The sequence below is a fragment of the Ixodes scapularis genome, unplaced genomic scaffold, assembly GCF_016920785.2.
Source record: "Ixodes scapularis isolate PalLabHiFi unplaced genomic scaffold, ASM1692078v2 PGA_scaffold1__304_contigs__length_218370807, whole genome shotgun sequence".
In the NCBI taxonomy this organism is placed as follows: domain Eukaryota; kingdom Metazoa; phylum Arthropoda; class Arachnida; order Ixodida; family Ixodidae; genus Ixodes; species Ixodes scapularis.
This window is the reverse complement of record NW_024609846.1, coordinates 98,703,454-98,724,791: the sequence shown is the minus strand read 5'-3', so window position 1 is coordinate 98,724,791 and position 21,338 is coordinate 98,703,454. Positions and strand designations below refer to the sequence as shown.

General features: G+C 45.6%; 2 protein-coding genes across 2 annotated transcripts in view; one reads left to right on the top strand and one right to left on the bottom strand.

The window, feature by feature from the left end:
* The first annotated feature begins 428 nt into the window (after nt 1–428).
* Nucleotides 429–10,086, top strand: LOC8040333 (CDP-diacylglycerol--inositol 3-phosphatidyltransferase). The gene is made up of 7 exons (XM_002414119.5): nt 429–613; nt 909–1,043; nt 1,281–1,434; nt 4,793–4,874; nt 5,353–5,434; nt 7,701–7,848; nt 8,884–10,086. The coding sequence occupies exons 1-7, from the start codon at nt 574–576 to the stop codon at nt 8,891–8,893; spliced, it is 651 nt and encodes a 216-aa protein (XP_002414164.4). The 5' UTR covers nt 429–573; the 3' UTR covers nt 8,894–10,086.
* Nucleotides 10,087–10,110: 24 nt separating this feature from the next.
* The window catches only part of LOC8040336 (amyloid protein-binding protein 2), a 43,634-nt gene continuing 32,406 nt past the window's right edge, over nt 10,111–21,338 (bottom strand). Inside the window, exons 12-14 of the mRNA XM_029974711.4 lie at nt 20,724–20,914; nt 20,385–20,550; nt 10,111–14,693 (exon numbers count right to left, since the gene is read on the bottom strand). Coding sequence (XP_029830571.1) covers nt 14,455–14,693; nt 20,385–20,550; nt 20,724–20,914 — 596 coding nt within the window. The 3' untranslated portion in view covers nt 10,111–14,454. The remainder of the gene's footprint in view (nt 14,694–20,384; nt 20,551–20,723; nt 20,915–21,338) is intronic.

Here is a 21,338-nt window from a genome sequence, read left to right as displayed (position 1 = left end):
CGAAATGCTGTAACTTGAGAAAAAGTAAGTTTTTTGGTCCAGATATGTTTAAATATGAGAAGGCGACGCGAGTGGTCGACCGACCGGTCGTGTCCGCTTGCGTCACGTCGGCAAGAGAGGTCTCGCGTACCGACCTTCGCACACCGTACTTTCGCCGAGAAATGTTCGCGTGTCGCAAGCAGCAAGTTGCCGGCGATCGTTGCCCGCCTTGCTGGGTCTTCTAAAACATTTATGAAATGGACTACGTGACGTCACACCATTTGAGTTTCCACCAACGTTCGTTTCCACGCTCAGTCAAATTACACGTGTTTAAATTTGGCGGGGCGGCCGCGCGGCTACGGTTCGGCTTGAGTCACTTCATACAAGATAGCTCAGTGGCTTGGTGCCAAGCCACGCTCAATTTGTCGCTAACCTGTTGCCAGTCTCGTAACAATGTGATCTCATACGTCGTAGTGGTTTCGAGCGTTGCGTGCCACTCGACGTCAGTGTCAAGATAGTCTTTATCTGTCAGTGTCGTGTGTCGTCCCATTGTTGTCCCTGGTCTTATTTCCGGGACTGCCAGTAGCCGCAAAGATGCCGGAGAATATATTCCTTTTCGTTCCAAACATCATCGGTACGTTTCCTCAGAAGAGACTGCATATGATCGGCGTGTCTGTAGAGGAAATCGGGGTCTTGTTCCCGCCGTTTCTTATTTTAAACAGCTGTCATTCTACCTAAAATGTCGAACTTATTACATGACACTCTTAAAACCTCATCTGAAACAGTTTCGTCACGTTACGATTTATGTTGACCGCAACCGAAGGCGAGCAACGGAAACGGGATGGGTGTGTCTGGCACTTTCCCGGGCGCTGGTTTTCTCGCAGCTCAGTCGAACTCACCGAGCAGTACATCCCCATCGCTTCCCGCAGGTTACTCCCGTATCGTTTTGGCGCTGATCTCCTTCTACTTCATGCCCACCCACTGCCTGGTGGCATCTATCTGTTACGGGGTGAGCGCCTTCCTCGATTGCATCGATGGACATGCGGCGAGGATGTTCAACCAGAGTAAGTGTAATACCATCCTTTTAGACGCAAGCAAAAGGCTGTCAGGGACGAGCTATTGAGGTGTTTAGTCTGTAGACCTTTCTCTCGTTGTTCCTTCTCTCTCTCTCCGTTATATCCAACGAGGTTGGTTGTATCTGACCACGTTACGTCATCACGGACACACCGCTTGTCCGCGCCTTTTATTGATCACCGTGCCGGCGCTGTTTTGGTGATCGTTGTCTCTGATACTCGCGATAGGTACCAAGTTCGGTGCGATGCTGGACCAGCTGACGGACCGCTGCGGGACCATGTGCTTGCTGGTGGTGCTCGCCAGCTTCTACCCGCGCTACAGTTTCCTCTTCATGCTCAGCATGTCCATCGACATTGCGAGTCACTGGCTGCATCTGCACACGTAAGAGTTTCTTCAATTTTTCCGCAAGCACTTTCGTTGCGCAAGTTTTATATTCCATTACCCAAGTTCTGCGCAACATTGTGGAAAACAAGGACCCGAGAGCAGAGCCCCGAAAATGAACTTTACTTGTACCTGTCCAAGAAAAGCTCTTTCTATACTCCATCGACTAATAAGCTGACAAGGTGTTGGACACTTCCTTCTCGGCAGAACAATTAATCGCCTATCATTTATCACCTGACCCCGCCCTCTGTGCATCCTCTCGGCTTCCGCACCTGTGTCTCCGTAGCAGATCTGCACAAAACAGTTTGAGATGTGGTACCGTGAGGTTTGCTCCAAATCTGCATGTTTGCACGCGTGGTCTTTCCTGCTTACCCAAGTATGTCCAAGCTCCAATGAATTGAGCTGTTAGGCAAAATTTGGCTCTTCCAATGTCCCGCTTTTCTGGCATGTCCATTTCCATATTGTCTTATTTAATGGCCGCCTCACCAATGCAGCTAGAGGGTCATGTATCAAACTGCGTCGACCAATATTTGGTTGCTTGGCTGCACATTAAAATTACGACCAGCAACGACTGTTAAAACCTGTTCACATACTTTTATTTGCGACTTCTTAGGACCGTGTGCCTTGAAACATTAAAATTTATTACAACGAGAGGCGCCACCTATCAGGTAGCAGTGGAACGCTTGGCGGTCCCGTATATTTTCTATTTTCTGGTGCATCATTCTTTCTTTCTTGGATTGAAAAACTTTTGTCAATGCTAAAAACAATCATTTTTCATAAGTAGTACATACGTTTGACGTTGCAAATATCGAAAAACCTTTCCCCTAGTAAAATGTAGTTCCAGGGTCACCCCGTAGTAGGTGCACACGTGCCAGTGTGTTCTCTCCTTGTAAGAGGTATTAAAGATTGAGGGACCATTTTTCTAAGACGCAGCACGTAAACTGACAAGTCGGAGGTGCATTCCGGGCACCATAATTACGACCAAGAGCGAAACGTGAAAACGCATCTCGCGAAAATAGGAAAATCTGGCAACACCTTCTTTGAAACTCTGCACATTTACTGAAGTGTGAACGGGCTTTTATGATAGAGTGGTGCATGCTTCAGATTGGTAAGAATTACTGCGGGTGGCTGTCAATGCACGAACAAACTGTCGATAAACTAGCGAAAAAGCAGCTTCGACCTAGTTGCAAACACCAACATGCACGTCTACAGTGTCAACATGCTCACCCCACCTCGCAGAAAGGAAAAGTTTCCCGTTACTTTTTTTTTGGGGGGGGAGAGGTTACACTGCTGGAACATTGCATTGTAAACATAGATGTTATTTGCTTCGATAGTCTCACCAGTATCCGTTGACAAGTGCCTTTTTTATTTCTTTATCGTTGTCTAGAGTGCTGTCTCATGGCACTCGTGCAAAATACTCAAGTGCTATTTAACAGTACTCTGTGTGTGCGTTAGAGCGCCGTTCGAAGGCATTCAACTCGAGTTGCACCATCATTCAGATGTATGTTCCATTGGCCACTCACCACCGATTAGCGTTGTCTCAAAGTGCGAGCGAGGCAAATGCCGTGGGAGCGACGTTCGCCGTGCATGCACACACACTCCACATTTGTCGATGTGGCACGCTCTCCAGTGCTACGCCTGTGCGACTCGGAATTTTCCGAGTTTAGATGTTGACTTGAGCAGCAAAAGCCATTGGGAAAAGCAGAGCAGTTTGCTAACCATTGTGCCATTGGACTGATTTCTTTTTTTTTTTTGCTTTAAATATAATTTTTTGCTATTTTAAAATTACTTTTTGCATAAGAAAATTTTGGAAGGATTTATGGCCAGTATACTCGAGATTAGCCAATCTAACGTAAAAGGTGCAGAGGAATGCTAATTTGGGCTGCAGCAAGCCATTCTTTCAAGGGACCTGAATGCTTGGCGGCATCACTGTCGAACGGCACTTGAACGCTGGCTAGCAGTGTTGTCCAATGGCATTTCAGACGCTGCACTTTTTCAAATCGTTCCTTACAATTTGCCTGGCACAAATTCTGTTTGATTGCACAAATAGTTTAAGGCCTGCATTTGCGGACGCAGGGAATTGCTCGGCCTCGCCTCAGACCTCTCGATTTGGACTACACCAACACAATGTTCATAGGAGTTTTCGCCGTTGCAAAGTTCGACCCTTCTTTTTCCACCTTTTTCTCTCGTAGGACCGGCAAACCCGTCAAAATAACCGCCATTTGTCGTCTGCTCCTTCCACGGCACCTTTTTTTTTTTGTTGTTGCGTACGATGACTAAATGAAATTTCCGCGGTTTATAGTGCTTACTCTCCTCTTTGTAAATCTTATGTTAGATTTGATGTAGCTTGTTTTTTATGTTCTGGGCGCAGTTCACGTGCAGAAAAAAACATGTTCATGCACACACGTGGGGCATGGAAACGCATTTAAAAGAGCATAGTAAAATCAACTAAGTCGCTTCTTTTATCAGCTGAGTGCAAAAAACAACAAAAATATTGTGTGCAATAATTATTTTATTTTAAAGTAACTAAAAATTGCGAAAATGCCATTTTCAAGGGGCTAACGAAAGTTTGTTAAATTTTTTATAAATATGAGAAACATACATTCGGACCTAGCCTAGATAGCTGCATTGTACATATTCCACAGCATATGCGTGACAAATTTGATTGTGATAGGACAATACTAAGACAAAAATTCTTGTGCACAAACTGTGAAAATGCCTCAAAATTACATAAACAGAAAAACATGTTCAAACGTTACAATATATGTGTAACAATACTCTTTTGCGGCGGGAAAAAAAGAATATTTCGTTAATAATTTTCCGTGAAAATTTGAAGCTACAGAAGACAGCGATGGAAAGGAGACCACTAGGCCTGCTTGTCTGCGTAAATGTGATGGCGGGCAACATCAAAATTTGAAAAACCACGCACAGGAAAATGGCTAAAATCTATGCCGTTCCGAGTTTCCGGGAGGCCTTGAAATGAGCACTTGATTAATTTCGCGACCCTAACTGGCACTTATTATTTTTATACATAAAATGTGAGGATTCAAAGATGATAATACACCATAAGAATCAGTATCACATCTGTTGCAAAATATTGCTGTTTTTTGACCCACATCTCCCCTTAATGAATGAAACTAACCATGGAGAAAACTTTGCATCTCCCCCGATTGGTATGTCGCGACGGCAATGGTGGGCGGGTCAAATTGCTATGTGAAGTCGTTCGAAGCCACGTAAAAGTCTAGTTTTATAAGCAAAAAGATGTGCTGCCACCATAACTGTGGGATGTTTTTCTAGCTAGATATCTGTGGAGTTCAGGCTTAAAGAGAACATTGAATATTATGCGACGCACTTCCAGATCTCTGCTCTCGGGCCGCGACAATCACAAGAACATGGATGCCGCAGACAACCCCATCATGAAATTATATTATACCAACAAGGTACGATATCTTCCACCATCACGATGCATTGATCAGTTCCTTGTGCTCATGTCAGAAGGCCTATTGTAGAAGAAATGGCAGATTTAGGGAGCCTTCATGTGCGCTTTGCTAGGGGTGATGCCACCCTTTGTAATACCACTCGCCGACAAACCAGCAGCCATTTCGTTCCTCGGCGATAATCCGTGGGGCTTATAACCCTCCCGGAAACAAGCACCTTATCTCAGAAGTTCGGAGCAGCGTTGTAGAACCCACGGAGGGAGGATTAGCATTTTCCCCCTCGGATGGGATTACCGATGGACACAAAGGCCACTTTCCGGCGCACGGGGAAACAATGAGAGAAACAAAATGGCGGTGGAAGAGGGTGTGGGAAAGGGAAACAGGCAGTTGGCATCACTCTATGCGAAGCGCACATGAAGGCACCCTAGGCAGATTGACCCGGCAAAGTGCATTTCGAAATGGTCCTCCCTCTCCTTTGCAGCCGGTCCTATTCACAATGTGCGTCGGCAACGAGGCATTCTACGGGGGACTCTACCTGCTTCACTTCACTCAGGGACCCACTTGTAAGTGACTCATTTGTGAGATCTCGTGGAGGAGATTACGAGTACCATGCATGGAATCCGTCTTTGACTGGCGTGTTCAGCGTCCTATATCTTGGCAGCAGACGACGAAGTAAAAGCCGACGTGTCAGATGTCGTGACCCCTAAAGGTTGGTGCTACAAGTCCCGGCAAAACGTATGAACGAATGCAAGTGCCGTTGTCGTTGCGACGTCTCCCAACACCTGAAGCTTCCGTCGACTGTCAAGCTGGACAACAGCCAGCAGCAGAGTGCGACACTTTTGATTATATCGTCATGCAGAATTCGAGGGACCATTTTGTTTAGGACGCAGCACGTAAACGGACAAGTTGTGGATGCGTTCTGTGCACCATAATTACGAGCAATAGTGAAACAGAAATGGATCTCGTGAAAATGGGAAAATCTGTCAACACCTTGTTTGAGAGTTTGCACATTCATTGAAACGACAGAGCAGGCATTTGTCGTCAATCGATCCCCAAAACGTTTCCTACTGGGTGATAGGCTATCTTTCGGGATATGGTATGCCACGGCCGGACTGGAAGCGCAAGCTCTTTTTCTTCTTACGGCCTTTGCAATTGGGGCAATCGCCACCTCCCGCCGCAATTCGCGGGGGGCGCTGTCACCTCACCCCTGGGCTACCCTTTGCCGTTTGCACAGAGCGCGTTTGACAGCGTATCTCAGCGCTGTCGCAACTTGCGGCCGAGATTTTTATAGCCTTTGACACCTGATCCTTACATTTAGACCCTCAGCCACTATCTAATGCGCTTCTGATGAGCCCAAAACGGTGAATATTTGACGCACATCCCCGAGAGATTCGGGAGTAAAAAGTAGTAGGTATAGACAGCGAATGCAATTTCGGAAAAACTATACTCGTCTTTACCTCCAGGACTTCTGTTGCAACTCATCAACAGGAGGAGATGGACGTTTCTACGTGGAGGATCTTTAAATGATGAATAATTCGTACACTCTCGTGAAATATAAGCAGGCCCAATCTATCTATTGCCGTGGTCTGCATCATCGTTTCATAGGCCGCTCATGAAGTCGGTCAGCTGCTCTAGACGAGGGTGTAGTAGTCTATACAATTTTCGCACAGTGCATATTACAGCCTAAAGTGCTTCCTCGAGGGCCTGTGCACATATCCAGATGATTTTTCGTCACAGGGGAATGCAGTTTGCTGACGACACTGCCTGTCGGTAGAGTGACTTAAATCGAAGCGAAGTTCAATAAACCATTGCCAAAAGAACAATCTACGAAGCTCGAACACCAGTGCAAAGCAGCTCGAAGGGACTCTCCGAGTGGGTTGAGGTGGTTGCGCCCCTGGTGGCAAGCAAGTAAATTACATACGGAGAAAAAATGCCATTGACTCCCGGGCGATTGCAAAGGCCGTAAGAAGTGAAAGAGAGTGCGCGCTTCCAGTCCGGCCGTGGGTAGGGTTGCAATAATTCAAACTCGGATATTTCATACTTCCAGTTAATTCAAACAAATTTCAAAATTTTGGTCATCCTGCCATGTTTTCAATGTATTTATAAGCCGCTTAATTCGAACGGCGTTTTCGTGCAATTCATACTTTTTGTTCTCGTGGCGCCGTTGAGTGCGCTTCTTTCCGAGCACAGGTGCACTGCAGAGAAGCAACACCCGCGGAGCTTGCTTCTGCGGGCGTTGTTTTTGGTGCTCGGTGAGAAGCGCCTTCTACGGGGCTCAAACAGGGCACACAGGAGCCATGAAAATGAACACCACATAGAAATTCCTTGTGGACATTTCCATAGCAAAGTGCGCGGACGCTGCGACGTAACGGCATGGCATAGGTCCACATCACCGCATCTGCCCAAGTTGCTATGAAAACAGCCGCGCGGTGCACGTATTCATAGCTCGTGTGTCACCTGCTTAATAGATCACATTAGACAACTTCTTGGTTGAACAAACTTAATTTTGTTTCGAGTTGTCATGTGCTCTCTAAACAGTCCACAATAAACTACAATTTTGATAAGTAAATAAACTTGTGTCATACGTTTCACAAATGTTTCATGTGTGGCATACCTGGTTATGATCAGTAGGCCTTTGTAGAAAAGACCATAGAATATCTCCTTTGTGTGTGTAATCAAATCATAACTTTATCTCGCATCATATTTAGATAAATTTTTAATAATTCAAACTTCCGATAATTCAAACAAAATTTGTGGCTTCTCGGAGTTTGAAATAATGAGAGTCTACTATATGACGCCACTAACCGTTGTCATGCATCTCTTTCTCAGTGTTTGCAGGGATGGGCATCTTCAGACTCCTCACAGGGATCTGCGCACCGATTGCAGTGGCCAAGACCTTTGTCAGCCTCTTGCAGATGCAGATTGCAGCGGTCAACCTCGGGGCTGTCGACGTAAGAGAGCGCAGCAAGCGTGCCGAGTGAGTCTCCAGTGCTGCCAACATGAGAGGAAGACCGCGTTGCCAAAAAATGGGATCGCCCATTTCCCCACCATTTCACTGCTGCATTCCCTAGGGTAAAATTCCGGCAGTGTGGTGAGACACAGTGTTGTAGGATGTCGTGGTGGTGTTTCGTCTGGCTTTGTAATGTTGTGCTGTGGGTAGAAACGTGTGACATTCGAGACTGCTTAGCAGCGTTGTGCTGTACTCTTCGTAGGTTGTGAAAGCACCACCCTGTTTCAGTGAGTTGCCGAGCTTTACTGAGGGAAAGTAAGGTAGCGTAGTATTACAGCAGGTTGCCCTTGTTGGCTGTATTCTCGGTGTCAGTTCTGTTCTCTTATTGGGTGGAGTCATCATATTGTAAAACCCTCCCTTCTTTTTAATCGCCCTTTTAAAATTTCGAGGGCACACAAAATTCATGCTTTGGATTGGTAGTTTTATGAAACTAAAAGAAGTTTAGAGCAGTGAATATGTCCAACAATTCTGATTTGCGAATATGTTGGCTGCCAAAATGAAGTGTCTTACAGAAGCGCACTTGAACCAAGCCTTGTAGATGCCTGTTCACCGCTGGTCCAAAATATTTTGATTATTGTTTTCATTTGAGCGGCTTACTTTAGAAGTGCTGAACTCTTCTGAGCAGTATTTAGTTGTATTATTAACCTCTATCAAATAAATGATCTTTGTAAAAAAATAAAATGTACATTTATGCTGCATTCAAAACTACAAAGCAATGAGCGTATGCCCAGGCCATGCAATACTTTTATGGCACGTTAACTTAAACTGAACAGCTGCATCTTTGTTTTGAAAGTCACAAGATTTCACCATGTTTCTCGTTCAGATTCATAGGCAGACCGTTAAAATTCTGCTAATTATGGTAGTAAAAAGGTTTGTTACATCTGCCTCTGCAATCTGAGCATAGTTTCTACAAATATGCCTGCAACTGCAGATCAGCTGTAGTATAGTGTATAAATACCAGCTATACCCCATTGGCAATGACATTTTTTTTTTTTTTTCCAGGCTAATTTAGTGCCATGCAGCTGAAAATTTTAGTGTCTGAAAGCAGCCTTTACCTGGTCAGTGTTTTAAATTAGTGCAGCTGCCACAATAGGCCATGATGTGCAACTCTGGAACGCAACAGAAAAGACCAGCAACATGTCACAAGCCATGTAGCACGCATCAGCGTTGGGCATCAATCCGCCAGTCCCAAGGCAGTGTTTGCTAGAGGACGTTTCTAAGTCAAGCGAGTTCAGTCTTTAGGATCATTAGGGACTCCTAGTCACTTTAAAGGGCAGCTCGATGGGTTCTGGCCGAACAGTCTGGGAACTGCCGCTTGCGGCGACCCAGATATAGAAAACTGCCCACTATAGCGGACTGTTTTGCTCTAGAGCATATGAACCAATTACACCTAGATTGTGCCCAAGCCAGAGAAGTCAGATCAAGGGAAGCATGGGTGATTAGCAACTATAGAAACCCACTTTGGGAGCCTGTCATCGAAACTTTCTATACAGAATACGATTGTCAGCGTTTTAGCCATGAAACTGGTTTAACCTCTGCTTGTTCTTCTGTGCTCAGCTGGAGAACCAAAGAATGTTCACCTAGCCGGAGTAATAATAATGCCCGCCAATAGGCACAAATTTATGGATTGCACAAAGTCGCATGATGTTTGTGCATCTCCACGCTGGTTCTAGTCTTATTTGACCCAAATGTGTGTATTTTCGGAGAGGTGCAAATGTCCTCTTCGCAAATATTTGTTTCCGAATGTCGAAACGGCCTCCTCTGCTGGACGAGCATATTGACGACAGAGTTGTTGGGCCGTGTTCCCCTTTCGTTTGTTACCAGCTCGCGCAATAAATGCCACACAAGAAGCTGCCAATTGGACGTTTGCATCAACGACATTGTGTCGGGAGCTCCGAGCCCTCCATGACTAAGTTACGTCGGTCTCTTGCCTGCATAAAAAATAAAGTTGTACTTCTGTTCCGAGCTTCACAAATAGCCGAGGTTAGAACGAGTCACTGACTTACGAAGAGCCGAAATTTTAAGTACAATTTCATTTGCATTTTTTTTTTTTTCACCTAAGCTTGCAAATGTGCAAAGCATTACAGGGAGCTTGTTTGGTCAAGCAGATTTCGAGACATTCCTTGCTTGTTTACCATGTGTGTAGTTAACGCTTACCTACATGTAAGAGCTGTACATGCCAAAATAAACTTTGTGGCACTACTACGAAGGTCGAAAGACGTTTTCAAGTTTCTTCACTAAACTTTGTTTATTACACATCCCTTTTTATTACATGTGATTTGCAATGACATCTAGGAAAAAAGGCACAGTTCTCAAAAAGAAAATCAAGAAGACACACTGGTACCAACTGGGCAGTACCTAAAGAGGTTACACACTGCAGGAAGGGGCACTTTCAGTCCCCGTCAAAAGACAAAACGACGAGTGTTGTAGAAGTTTGGTCGGTGCACAGGTTGGCTCTTGGCCAGTTAAAACTTGTAAAAGCTACCGTCCCTGTCAAACAAATGAGTGCTTTCGCTCGGATTATTTTCTGGACAGTGGCAGTCCAATGCACGACGTGCAGCTCAAAGCAAGTAATTGAGCAGTAGCACTCTGTAAAACATAACTCAATCTTCTGGAGAATTACAGTGCAAACCTCATTGAGATTCTCTCGTGGTAGACCAGCACCAGCATTTTCTTTTTTTTCTCATTTCCATCCCATTTGCATATGAATGACTTAAAAAGATATCAAGGGGCAACACAGAAAAGAAACATTTGAACCCACATGCCACCTTCATAAACGGCCTGCAACAAATGTGTGCTGCAAAATTACTTTCGCTTTTTCTGCATTTTGTGAATGGGGCACGTCTGCAGGTTTCCAGTGTGCATTTCGGCATAATGACGTTTAGCGAAATCTAACCTGCGCCAGTGCTATTGGAGCGCACTAGCTCAGCAAAAAACATACTAGGTATGTGAAGATGCAAACACTGGTGCATAAAAGAAAGGCAAAATAGAGTAGGACTGGGAATAAGTAATGCACTTATCGTTGCTTTTTCGCTTGAAACATTCCCATTGCAAGTGCTCGGAAAGCACAACTTTGCAATAAACTACCTATATGCTATAGTACCAAATCAGCAGAAATTATGTACAGGATACTAGGGAATAAATGTAAATAAATGTTGGCTGATAACTTTGGGTGCATTCTTTCTTTACCCATCCATCAATATAACATTTGGCCCGTTTTAACAGAGTCTTCCGGTCAATACCAAAATGCGAGGTCAGCTAAGCACTCTGTAGAAACTCGGAGTAGAACTTCCTAGTGCCAGGCACAATTGTTACACTGGTCAGAAGTTCTCTAATTATACAAAACCACCACTCTGAAGGAATGAGAAACAAAACCAAAAGGTTGCAAAGGTCTGTTTATGTGAACTCCACTCTGCAGTCTTGGCAGGAATTTCCACAGACTTAAAGGGTGCTTTTTGAGATCCTCGTTTTATTATCGTGACTCAATCTATGAGCTATAATAATCTTAAAAAACACAATTACATTACTGCGTGGCCTATTTACGTATTAAAAATACAGTAAGAGGTTGCGACACTTATTGCTAGCGCAGAGCGACAGATGGCGCTACAGAACCTTGCTGAATATGGTCGGACGACGGACAGTGCTACTTGGCCACTAGTGAGTGATGGGATCCCACGGGGACAAGCGGGACTGGTGGTCCGCTTGTCCACGCGGGAACCCATTGCTTGCAAGTGCCTGACAAGCGCCGTCTGTTGTTGGACCATATTCAGCAAGGTTCGGTAGCGCCATCTGTCATTTTGCACCAACGGTAAGTGTCGGGAACTTCTCTTTATATGCAAATTGACTGTGCATGAGTGTAATTTCGTATTTTTTTTTAATGCTTAGAGCTCGTAGATCGTGTTATGACCATAAGATAAGGGTCTCAAAACACACTCTAGTGGCCCTTTAAGTTATAAAAATTGTCCAACTCACAAAACTTTAAATGAATTTTTACTAAAAAAAGGTTTTGTATTCTATGCTATGCCTTTTCTCAAGGAATCGCATGGATTGGGCCAACAAACTTGTAGTGTGCACATAAAATGTGACCAAAAGATACTAGGATATCTCGAATGTTGGGAGTCCAATTAACCTCAGATTACTGCAGTACTCCAGTCGGAGCCAATCTGATGAATTAAACCAAATCAAAGTGAATTTTTATATCGACCTGACCATGTCATCGGATAAAACCTTGCACCGGCTAGGCAAAGAAACTATGAAGTCAAATTAATAATTTGTTAGTGTCACCTCTCACCATATCGAATAATTGACCATATAAAAACAAAAATAGCAACTAGGTACGTCCTTTCGCAAAGCATTTATTTTGTGTGAAAGCTTCCGCGCCGACAACAAGATAACCGTAGCAAGGCCCAATCTCGCGGCAACAGAATTTAAAGATGTGGAGTCGCAGACGACATAAAAAATTGCAGGGCAAGGCTCATTTCATTCACGTTTCCTGCTTTGCGATTCATTCTTTGGCGTTCTTAGCGGCAAATGCCGCAATCCCATTGGCTGAGAGGCGATAACGAGGTGCTCAGGACTCGCCACACCCTGCGTTTTTCAAGTCGTCGGTGACCCCAGAACTAAACTAGGCAAGGGGTTCGAACGCACGGGCAAACGTCCGACGCATCAAAACCAAAGACAACAGGAGTACGCTCAGAGGTCTGCTCTATTTTGTCGTAGTCTGCTGGTCCTCGTCCGAGCGACCGGTATTTATAGATCTTTCAAACCCCGCTTTCAAAAGCTTTTGCCAATAAAAGCATTCGACAGATTCGAGTTGCGGTACGACCCCAGCTAATATGAAGATTGTGACTAACTCGCAGCTTCCCGACTGAAGCTCTGGCCGCACGCCGTTACGCACTAATAGAGTCAATTTCCTAGCATTTATTTTGCGTAAAACGCTCGTCCATTCGAAGCAAGTTGACAAAATTTTTCTTTGAAGCCTCCTTTCTAAAAAAGCGGGTGCGTATTGCAGCTAGATGACGTCGCTTCGGAAGTGGGAACGTTCTCGGTTTGAAAAAGTCACTCCCGCGGGGCAGACTGGTTTTCTTTACGGAAGACACTATTTACAGTGAGGGGAGAACGAGGACACGAACACGCTCTGTACAATCTTCCACAGCTTGCAGTTACACAGTATGATACATACGGAGGTGGTCCTCCCATTCCAGTCCCTTGTACGGCGAGGGTTTCGGGTGCCATCTGGGAAGTTGCTTCATAAGGGTCGCAAGTGAGTCAGAAGAGAGCAACTTGCGACGTCAAGTCTCGTCGGCAGGCGTGCCGAAATGCAGAACGTGCTGGGGCGGTAGTCGTCGGTGAAATTGGCATCTTTTCTGTTCCTAGCCTAGTCGGTGACGACGGTTTTTACGGTGAGATACTTTAGCCCATAACGAGCTAAAAATTTTAAGAATACTTTACGGCGGGCAAAACCAAGACACAGTACCTGAACTGCATTACTTGCATATCTAGAAAATGTTTCCGAGGCTTAAATGGAAACTATACATTAGCTCGAGATAATACGAAACGGGACCGAATTTTCGGGAAACTGATAGTCGTACCTCTTACAACTTCCAGATTCGGCGTTATTCGCAAGTTGCATGTACCTCGGGCGAGCGGAAGAACAGTTTTCTTTACGGCTGAGAATCGTGCACTTTGATTCGCTGAATTTTTTAGAAAATTCCGATTGCTTGACAGAAATTACCGCAAACGCACGTTGCCTCATTTCGCACGGTGCAAGGGGAGCGTAGATGAGGTGTCCACATTCGGCAAAGAGGAGCTAACCCGCAGTAGCATCTCGACAGAAAGCTTACTCTTACAAAAAAAAAAAAAAAAAAAAGGAACACCCAGAAAAGGAGCGTGCAACGGGTGGAGCGCTGCTACACCGAGTGACCACAACATATACTACACACTGCACATACAAGTTCCAACTCTCGGTAACAAAAAGGAAAACAAGGGCAGTATTTTTTCTTTTCTTTTTTAAAGTTCAGTTTAACCGGAAACTTGTTCGCATCCCAGTGCCTTCCCGTCTTTTCCGTCTTGCCATTAAAGGAAGTCGCGCGGCGTCCGACTAGCAGATCTCCACAAATCCCGCACGTTCGACTCGTGAGCCACAAAAATGCTTGTGCCCCAAGCTCCCGTCGTCGGCGGAGGAGCGAAGCGCATTTCGTGCCCTACAGAAAGTCGCGGAGCAGGTGTCGGACCTCCGTGGGAAATGACTGGGACGTGCGTCGTCTCGAAGCTTGCGCGGGCCCGCATTATGACGAGTTGAGACGCAGCCAGAGAGGGTCGTCAACTGGTGCGGCATACGTCGAGCGTAAGGAAATGCTGGCGAAACTTTAGTGCGCGGGGCCGCAGGACTTCCGCAGCAAAGCCCGTCAAATCTTCCACCCCACACGTCAACCCGTTGTTGTGGCGTCTGTTGAACGACCGTTGCAGACGACGCGGCCCACCGCTGCACAGTTGAAGACGTTCTGGCGGCAATGCAGCGCGGGGCGGCGAGAGCTGGGGAGGGGGACGAGGCGGTGATGGCCGGCGCCTTCCCTACCGGAGGCTGGTGACGTAGGCGTAGATGTCCTCGGGGGGCACTTTGCAGACGCAGAATGTGAACGGGGAGGCGTCCCGACCCTCCCGGATGTTCCGCTGGCGCAGCTGGCGCCACTCCTCCAGCACCCGCGTGTAGCGCAGAACTTGGTCCGTCTTGCTCATCTCCATGGAGACCCGCAGCAGGCCTCGGTAGTCGTACTCCAGGCCGCTGTACGCTTCCCCAAACAGCTTGGTGCCTGCAACGGAAAGGTCGTCTGCCCGCTCAGCTTGCTGCCCCTCGGAAATCTGGGTACGGCTTCCACGCTTCTCGACCGCAGAGTCGACACTCCTAAACAAAGGCTGTCGAGACCTCCACTATTTCAGACCGATTCTGCCCTTCCTGTCTGGCCGGTGGGCAGTGCACACCATCGTCAGCGTGAACAAAGCTCACATTTTGTTCGCATTTTACTTCAAAGAGGTATTGTCAGGCACTAAACGTTACCGCTTGGATTAGTGCCCCAAATCAGTACTTCCCAGTATACTGATAATGTTGATGGTAACCTTTCAGTTCCAAGAAAACAACAGAAAAAAAGAATGGTGATCATTTGTTTGCACTAACAATGTCATGTTGTGCGTTAGGCTCCCAAATTAACCCCGCAATAAAATCGTCCACTTTCGGCGGCTCTTCTGCTACAGTAGGTCTCAGTACAATTCGGAGAAGACTGCTGAAAAAATATGATGTAGCAAAACGCAAAAACTGGCAATGCTCTAGGCGGGCTAATAGATGAAGTGCGAAGCAGCTGTGTGCATCCGTGAGCTTTCGAAACTTTTGGAACTGTACCTGGTTTCAACCTTATTCACTACTTCTTTTACCCCGAGAAACGGCTAACTCCAATCCATAAATAACTGCAAATTCATCTCAAGTCAATTGCCAAGTCAACTTGACTAAGGATAAATTTTTTTCATCCCTTGTGCAAAATTCATTGGGATGAGCGTGTTCACTTGCAAAATTTGGCAAATAAACACGCTGCGACCAAGACTTCATCTAACATAGCAAAGTGAACTTTGAACTGCCTGTCCTTTGACCACTTCTTTTCATAACGAAGTTTTTTTTGTCAATCCACAATTTAAAAAAACTCACAAGGCAAGGAAGAATTTGTCTATTCGCTTCTCCTCTTTACAATGGTCAAGAGGTGAGGAAAGGTTGTACGAGCTACAGGACACAAGATAATCCACAATGGGCAGAACAACTATGTTTAGGTAGCGGAATCTTGATCAATGCAGTTCAGGGGAGACACTGCTCTTTGAAGCATAAAATATTAAAAAGCACATTTTTGAAATTGTGTTTTTTTGAAGATTTGCAGGCACTTATCATCTTGTCCTGAAGGATTTTTATTAAATAAGTATTTCTTATATTGAAGTATTATTGTCTTCGAAACAAAGTAAAATGGGTCTGTGGATGGTTTTTGCTATAATTTCTGAGTGACCTATTTACACACTGCTATGTTATAGAAGCCATATCTCCACTCGTCCATATCCAATCTTCATCATTATTTCTTTCCTGGTACGTGTATGTGTAATGCATGCAATAAAGGGTATAAATATATTAAATATTGCCGCGCCCAGGGCTGAGAAAGCAACGCTCAGTCACGGACCTCCAGAAAGTTCTTGTTTATTCATGTACCGCACGTAACTTCTATCATTTATTCCTGCTTTTGTTTTCTAGAAAGTGCGTGTTCATTCTCGCCCGATCACGCGATGCTCGAGCCGCTTTCGCCGAATCTTCGACATAGCCACGCACTCTAGGTAAGATGCGGCCCGCGACCTTGTCGAGTCAGTTTTTCGCCCCAGCGTTCGACTGTGCTGCTACGCCGACTTCGACGCCTGCGACGCTCTGTTATTATCTTTGTACCCTTTTATTTTTGGCACAAGTTCGCCACATTAAAAGTTTATTTTTTCCTGTTTATTTCCTGTTTCTTTGGTCACCACCCGTGACAATATGGTATCAGGCTTTTTTTAGGTGGCTTTTAGGTGTCCTGCAATAAATCATTTTAAAACTGGAAACTTTACCTGTCCAAGAAAACACCATAATCATCCTAGAGCTTTCATTTATGCCTTACTGGATTCCACAGACCTTTTAGATTACTGGTATAGGTTTATTTTCTGATTTAAGTATTTCAGTTTGTCTTAATCCTTCCCATAATCTTTGCAAATATAAATTTCCATATTAACAAAACTAATTAGGTTACATAAAAAAAAAAGCTCTTGAAGCAGCGCTGCCCTCTCAATGGAGCCAACAGGATCTAGCTTCACTGACCCCCTCATAACGGCCAAATTTGATGTTCGTGTTTATGCAGTGTAAGGTCAGACTGCCTTTGAGTTGCGGCGACACTGGTTTACGTTGTGCATGAGAAATTTGGCCAGTGCAGTGCAACTGCTAGCCTGGGGTCTTTAATGCGCATCATGCAGTAGTGATACGCGACCGCACGCCGGTACGGTACCAAGGATTTATGATGCACACATTCCCACTAACTTCTTGCCTACTACCAAATAATCTCGAAGCAGACGTGTTCCGAAAATAGTGGATTGCCACGGGTCGAATGGTCGAACATCCAACAAAACATTTAAGGTCTACTCTAGGTAATTCAGCCACCCGCTAATTTTTCATTAATTTGTTTTACGAATTTATTAATCTGAGTTTGGACATGGTCACGCAGACAATATGAATTATTGCACCAAATGGGGCATCAATTCGTAGCTGGTTAATTTGAAGGTATATTTTTCAGAGCAAAGAGGCTTAGAAGAAAGAGAGCAAGCAGCGCAATGTGCAGCAACATGATCGGCTGCCCTCGCTCTCCCTCTTGAAAAGATAAGATCAGAAGCCACGTGTCATAGCGTGCAACGCAAAAAGAAAGTGTGCATCCCTCGTCCCCACGTGGGTTTTATTCTTTCGGTGTTCCTCAACTTGACCAACATGCTTGTCAGTCTACAATGATGCATCCAACGTTTTCGAGTGCTCGTGCACTAATCGAAGCGTCAGGCAGCAGATACCCAGTATAAGATTTCTGAGTCGTCGTGTCGCGCTTCACACGAGTTGCAGCTCTGCCACAAACTCACTTGTGCCTCTAGACCGTCCGTATCGCATCAGTATCTCGTCGCAGAAAGTATGCAAAGTTTTGTGGAGTGCGCTCAACAGTGCGCTCCACAAAACTTTGCAAAACAGTGCACAAAACAGTGCGCTCAACAACAGCGGTTGTTGTGTTGCCACCTGTCAAGTTTTCGTCCGGCACAGCCAGTTTTTTTAAATAGCAGGCCGGTTGCCAGTTTGTATCTAAAACCGCCCGTCATTTTTTTTTCACTTTTTTTTTTTGGGGGGGGGGCATCATATTTATATTCTAGATTGTCAATGTAAAAAGCAAAAACTTCTTTGTCTGGTCCTCGTCTTTCCGCGCTGTTTTTAATTTCCGAAGCAAAAACTAGCACTGTTTGTCAACGGATTTTATTTCTACACAAAAATTTGTTGAAGGCACGTGAACGAGCTTGCTTGAGAAAACACTGCAATTCTAAGTGGGTACGGCAGCAAGCGGGCAAATGAGAGGGAAATGGAAGATAGCAGAAAGCCGGCACCTGCAGGGGTACGGGAAACGCGCGGCTACTGTCTGGGGCTTCCCCGTCCTCCCGATGCAGTCTGTCTGGGGCTTCCCTGTCCTCCCGATGCAGTCTGCCTGGGGCTTCCCTGAACTCCCGATATAGCTGCCTGTGCCTTCAGGGAAGGAGTGGGGAATGGTTTTCGACTTCTAACGATTGTCGGCCTCCCGACAGACAGGCGTGGTGCTACTGCCTGTTTTACGGAGGCAGGCACGATTTCCGCTTTCTTCCCTACGTTTCCGCTTGTTTTCTTTTCAGTCACATGGTACATCCACATGATGTAAAAAAAAAAAATGTTTTTGCTTTATTGCATTCACACTCTCATTAGTTTGTTTTTTTGGCATTTTCGGGGGATATGCTGAAACATGAGCTGGCTGTTTCCGGGAAAGACTGACATCTGTAGCGGAATTGCAGCCTGCATATGTCCCAAAGTAACAGGAGCAGTGCACAATAGAAACGGCTTGCTGAGTGCCTCTCCTTACTCGACCCTGCTGCAGAGGATGCAAAGAGGTGCGGTATTTGATTTTGGTGCATTACTTTTCACTAAATGGTATGTATCTATGCATGTTATAGGGTTCGGTGTTGTGTATTCACATACTTACATGTGCTATTGTATTATTACACTTATGTTAATTGATTTCACTTTGGGAAGTTTGTCTCAAAACAAATTGAATTTCTATAATAAAGACAACCGTAGCAGGCGTTTTTGTGTCATTTTTTTGCCATTCTTCCTGCATACGCGTCGTGCAATCACAATAACCGTGGCTGCGTTCCAAGATTCAAAAACATACCGACATCCAGCGTTGCTGCACTATCTGAGTTGTCACGCGATTCGAATTCGACTTGCTGGAGTAAATTGCATTCACCTACTCCAGGGTTGCTGCTTTATTTTTATTCTCACGTGATAAACTGGTTGTAGTAACTTTCAATCACTCGAGTGAACATGAGAAATGGCATTCAGAATCAGCGTTGATCAAGCGATCGACAACAAGCAAGCATCCTTTGTTTGCACACGCACGTCTGTTGAACTCTGTGCGATTTTCTTCAACCAACTTTTGGGCGGATATCTCTCGACGTGCTGCGGTGCATAGCGAGCTCGATCAGTGTCAGCGACGACACGTGTGCACGTTTTTACACGTTCGAGAACTGTCTCCTGAGTGACATAAAAAAAAAAGAAGTCTAGAAAGAATATTACTGACCCCTCTGTCCGGGAGTGTGACCAATAAATTGCAAGTTGCCCCCTCCTTGCTTTCATGTACTTACCGTATTCGCACAAATATAATGTGACTTTTTCCGAAATTACGTGCTCCAAAACGCACCTCGCATTATATTTGGAATTAAGTTCAGCCATGAGGCGCACGAGCCTGGAGAAGGCCATCCCATTGGCTCAATGCAAGATATTAGGTGGGAAAGGAAGTGGTGGTGTGGGAGGGAATTTATTAGCAATTGGGCCATGAGGAGGGGCAAATAGAAAACATAAAAACCATTTTTATCGCTTTTGTGTTTGCACAACGCGCGCACACCACAGAAACTCAGTGCGCCATGCGGGAATGCGGGCACTGGCCAAGCCAAGTCAAGCCAGGCCAAGTCAACACAAGCCAAGCCAAGACCACGGACCGTGTTTATGCAATCGTGCAACACGAGGTGTTTGTGTGGGATCGTGTATCAGGTTCAGCACCCTTTTTTCTGCCAGCAAATTTTTTAGTTTCTGCTCCAGTGTGGTCTGGTGTCTGTGTGTTGGTGCTTCTGCTTCGTGCCTTGCTTTGCTTGTCCGTTCTGGAGGGGCTTACGCTGAAGAAAATGGAACTACCAGACAAGCCGTACCGTGCTGCTACGTATCTGCAAAGTTGTGAAGTGTATTGCAAAACGGAAAGACCTGAGTAGTGAGGAGGAGTGCAGTCAAAACATAAACTGATATTTCTTCGATTTCCATTGCCTTTTCATTTCTACTATGCCCCCGACTGCGGTAAATTTTTACGCAGCCTCGGCTCGCATTATGTAAGTAATAATATTTTTTTTTTTTTCTTTTCTTGAAGACATTAAAACTGCCCTCACGTTATATTCGTGGTCACGTTATATTTGTGCAAATACAGTATGTGACTCGTTTTTTGTTCATACGAATTTCGGATGCTACAAACATCTTCCGCGATCCCTCAAGATTCATATCATCGAGACTCTACCGTAATTTAAGTATCTCGCAGTTCCCGTGCGGTTCAAATTATAGAAAGCCGACAGTGTTATCCATTCTTAATGGGCAGCGATAGACACGGTTGGCATTGGCGAAAGGGAGGCAGCCTCACCGATGGCTATGGAGCGCAGGTACAGCTGCTCGGCCTGGTTGTACAGCTTCATGTCGTAGTTGTACAGGGAGGCCAGGTGCCCCACTGACAGGGCCACCTCGTAATCCTCGGGCCCCAGCAGGCGCTCCTTGATGTCGATCGCCTTCAGGTGCATCTCTTCCGCCTCCTGAGGAACACGGACAGAGCAATGCAACAGCCGTGCAAGACGCAACAGCACGAAACCTTGTGGTCACTTAAGTCGTAAAGTACCCAGCTACCACAGAACCTTGCCAATGAGCTCTCGATCTATACATTCAGCCTGCGGATGCGTACGGCTTCACTGCAGAGGAGGGGACTGACCTTGAAGCGGCGCATGGACTGGTACAGCCTGCCCAGGTTGCCGTAGTGTTTGGCCGTCTGCACGTTCATCTCGCCGAAGGCCTGGCAGGATAGTCGCAGGGCCGATACGTGCAGGTCCAGGGCCTCCTGGAGCAGCCGCTGCTCCGCCTCCTTGTCCGTGTTGTCGATTGCTATCTCCTCCAGGATCAGGGCTGCAACACGCACCAGACGTTTGGAATGTCCAATCAAAGGGTACCCCTGGTTTCGCTTGGGCCACACCAGGTGACAGAGAGCCTTCAGCACACATGAAGGCACCCTAGGTGACATACAGAGAGACAAACAAGAGCAAAGTTTGTCTTCCTATGCCCTTGTCCTTCTGTGTGTCTCCTTTGTTGTCCTAGCCTCTTCTTATGCGGTTGCTGCCCATAATGAATCAACAACTTGCCCAAGCCTCCACCTTTGTAAGTTTCGAAAAGCCGTTAAGATTGCTTGCGTGACAAAGCGAGCTGTAAAACTTCCCCAAAACACATTAAAAATGTTGAAAAAAAAGAAAAAGTTACTTTTATTTATGGAGCAGAGATGGAAACAGTTTTGTCGGGCATTTTCACATTGTGGTGCATGGATGCTGCCAGGTAC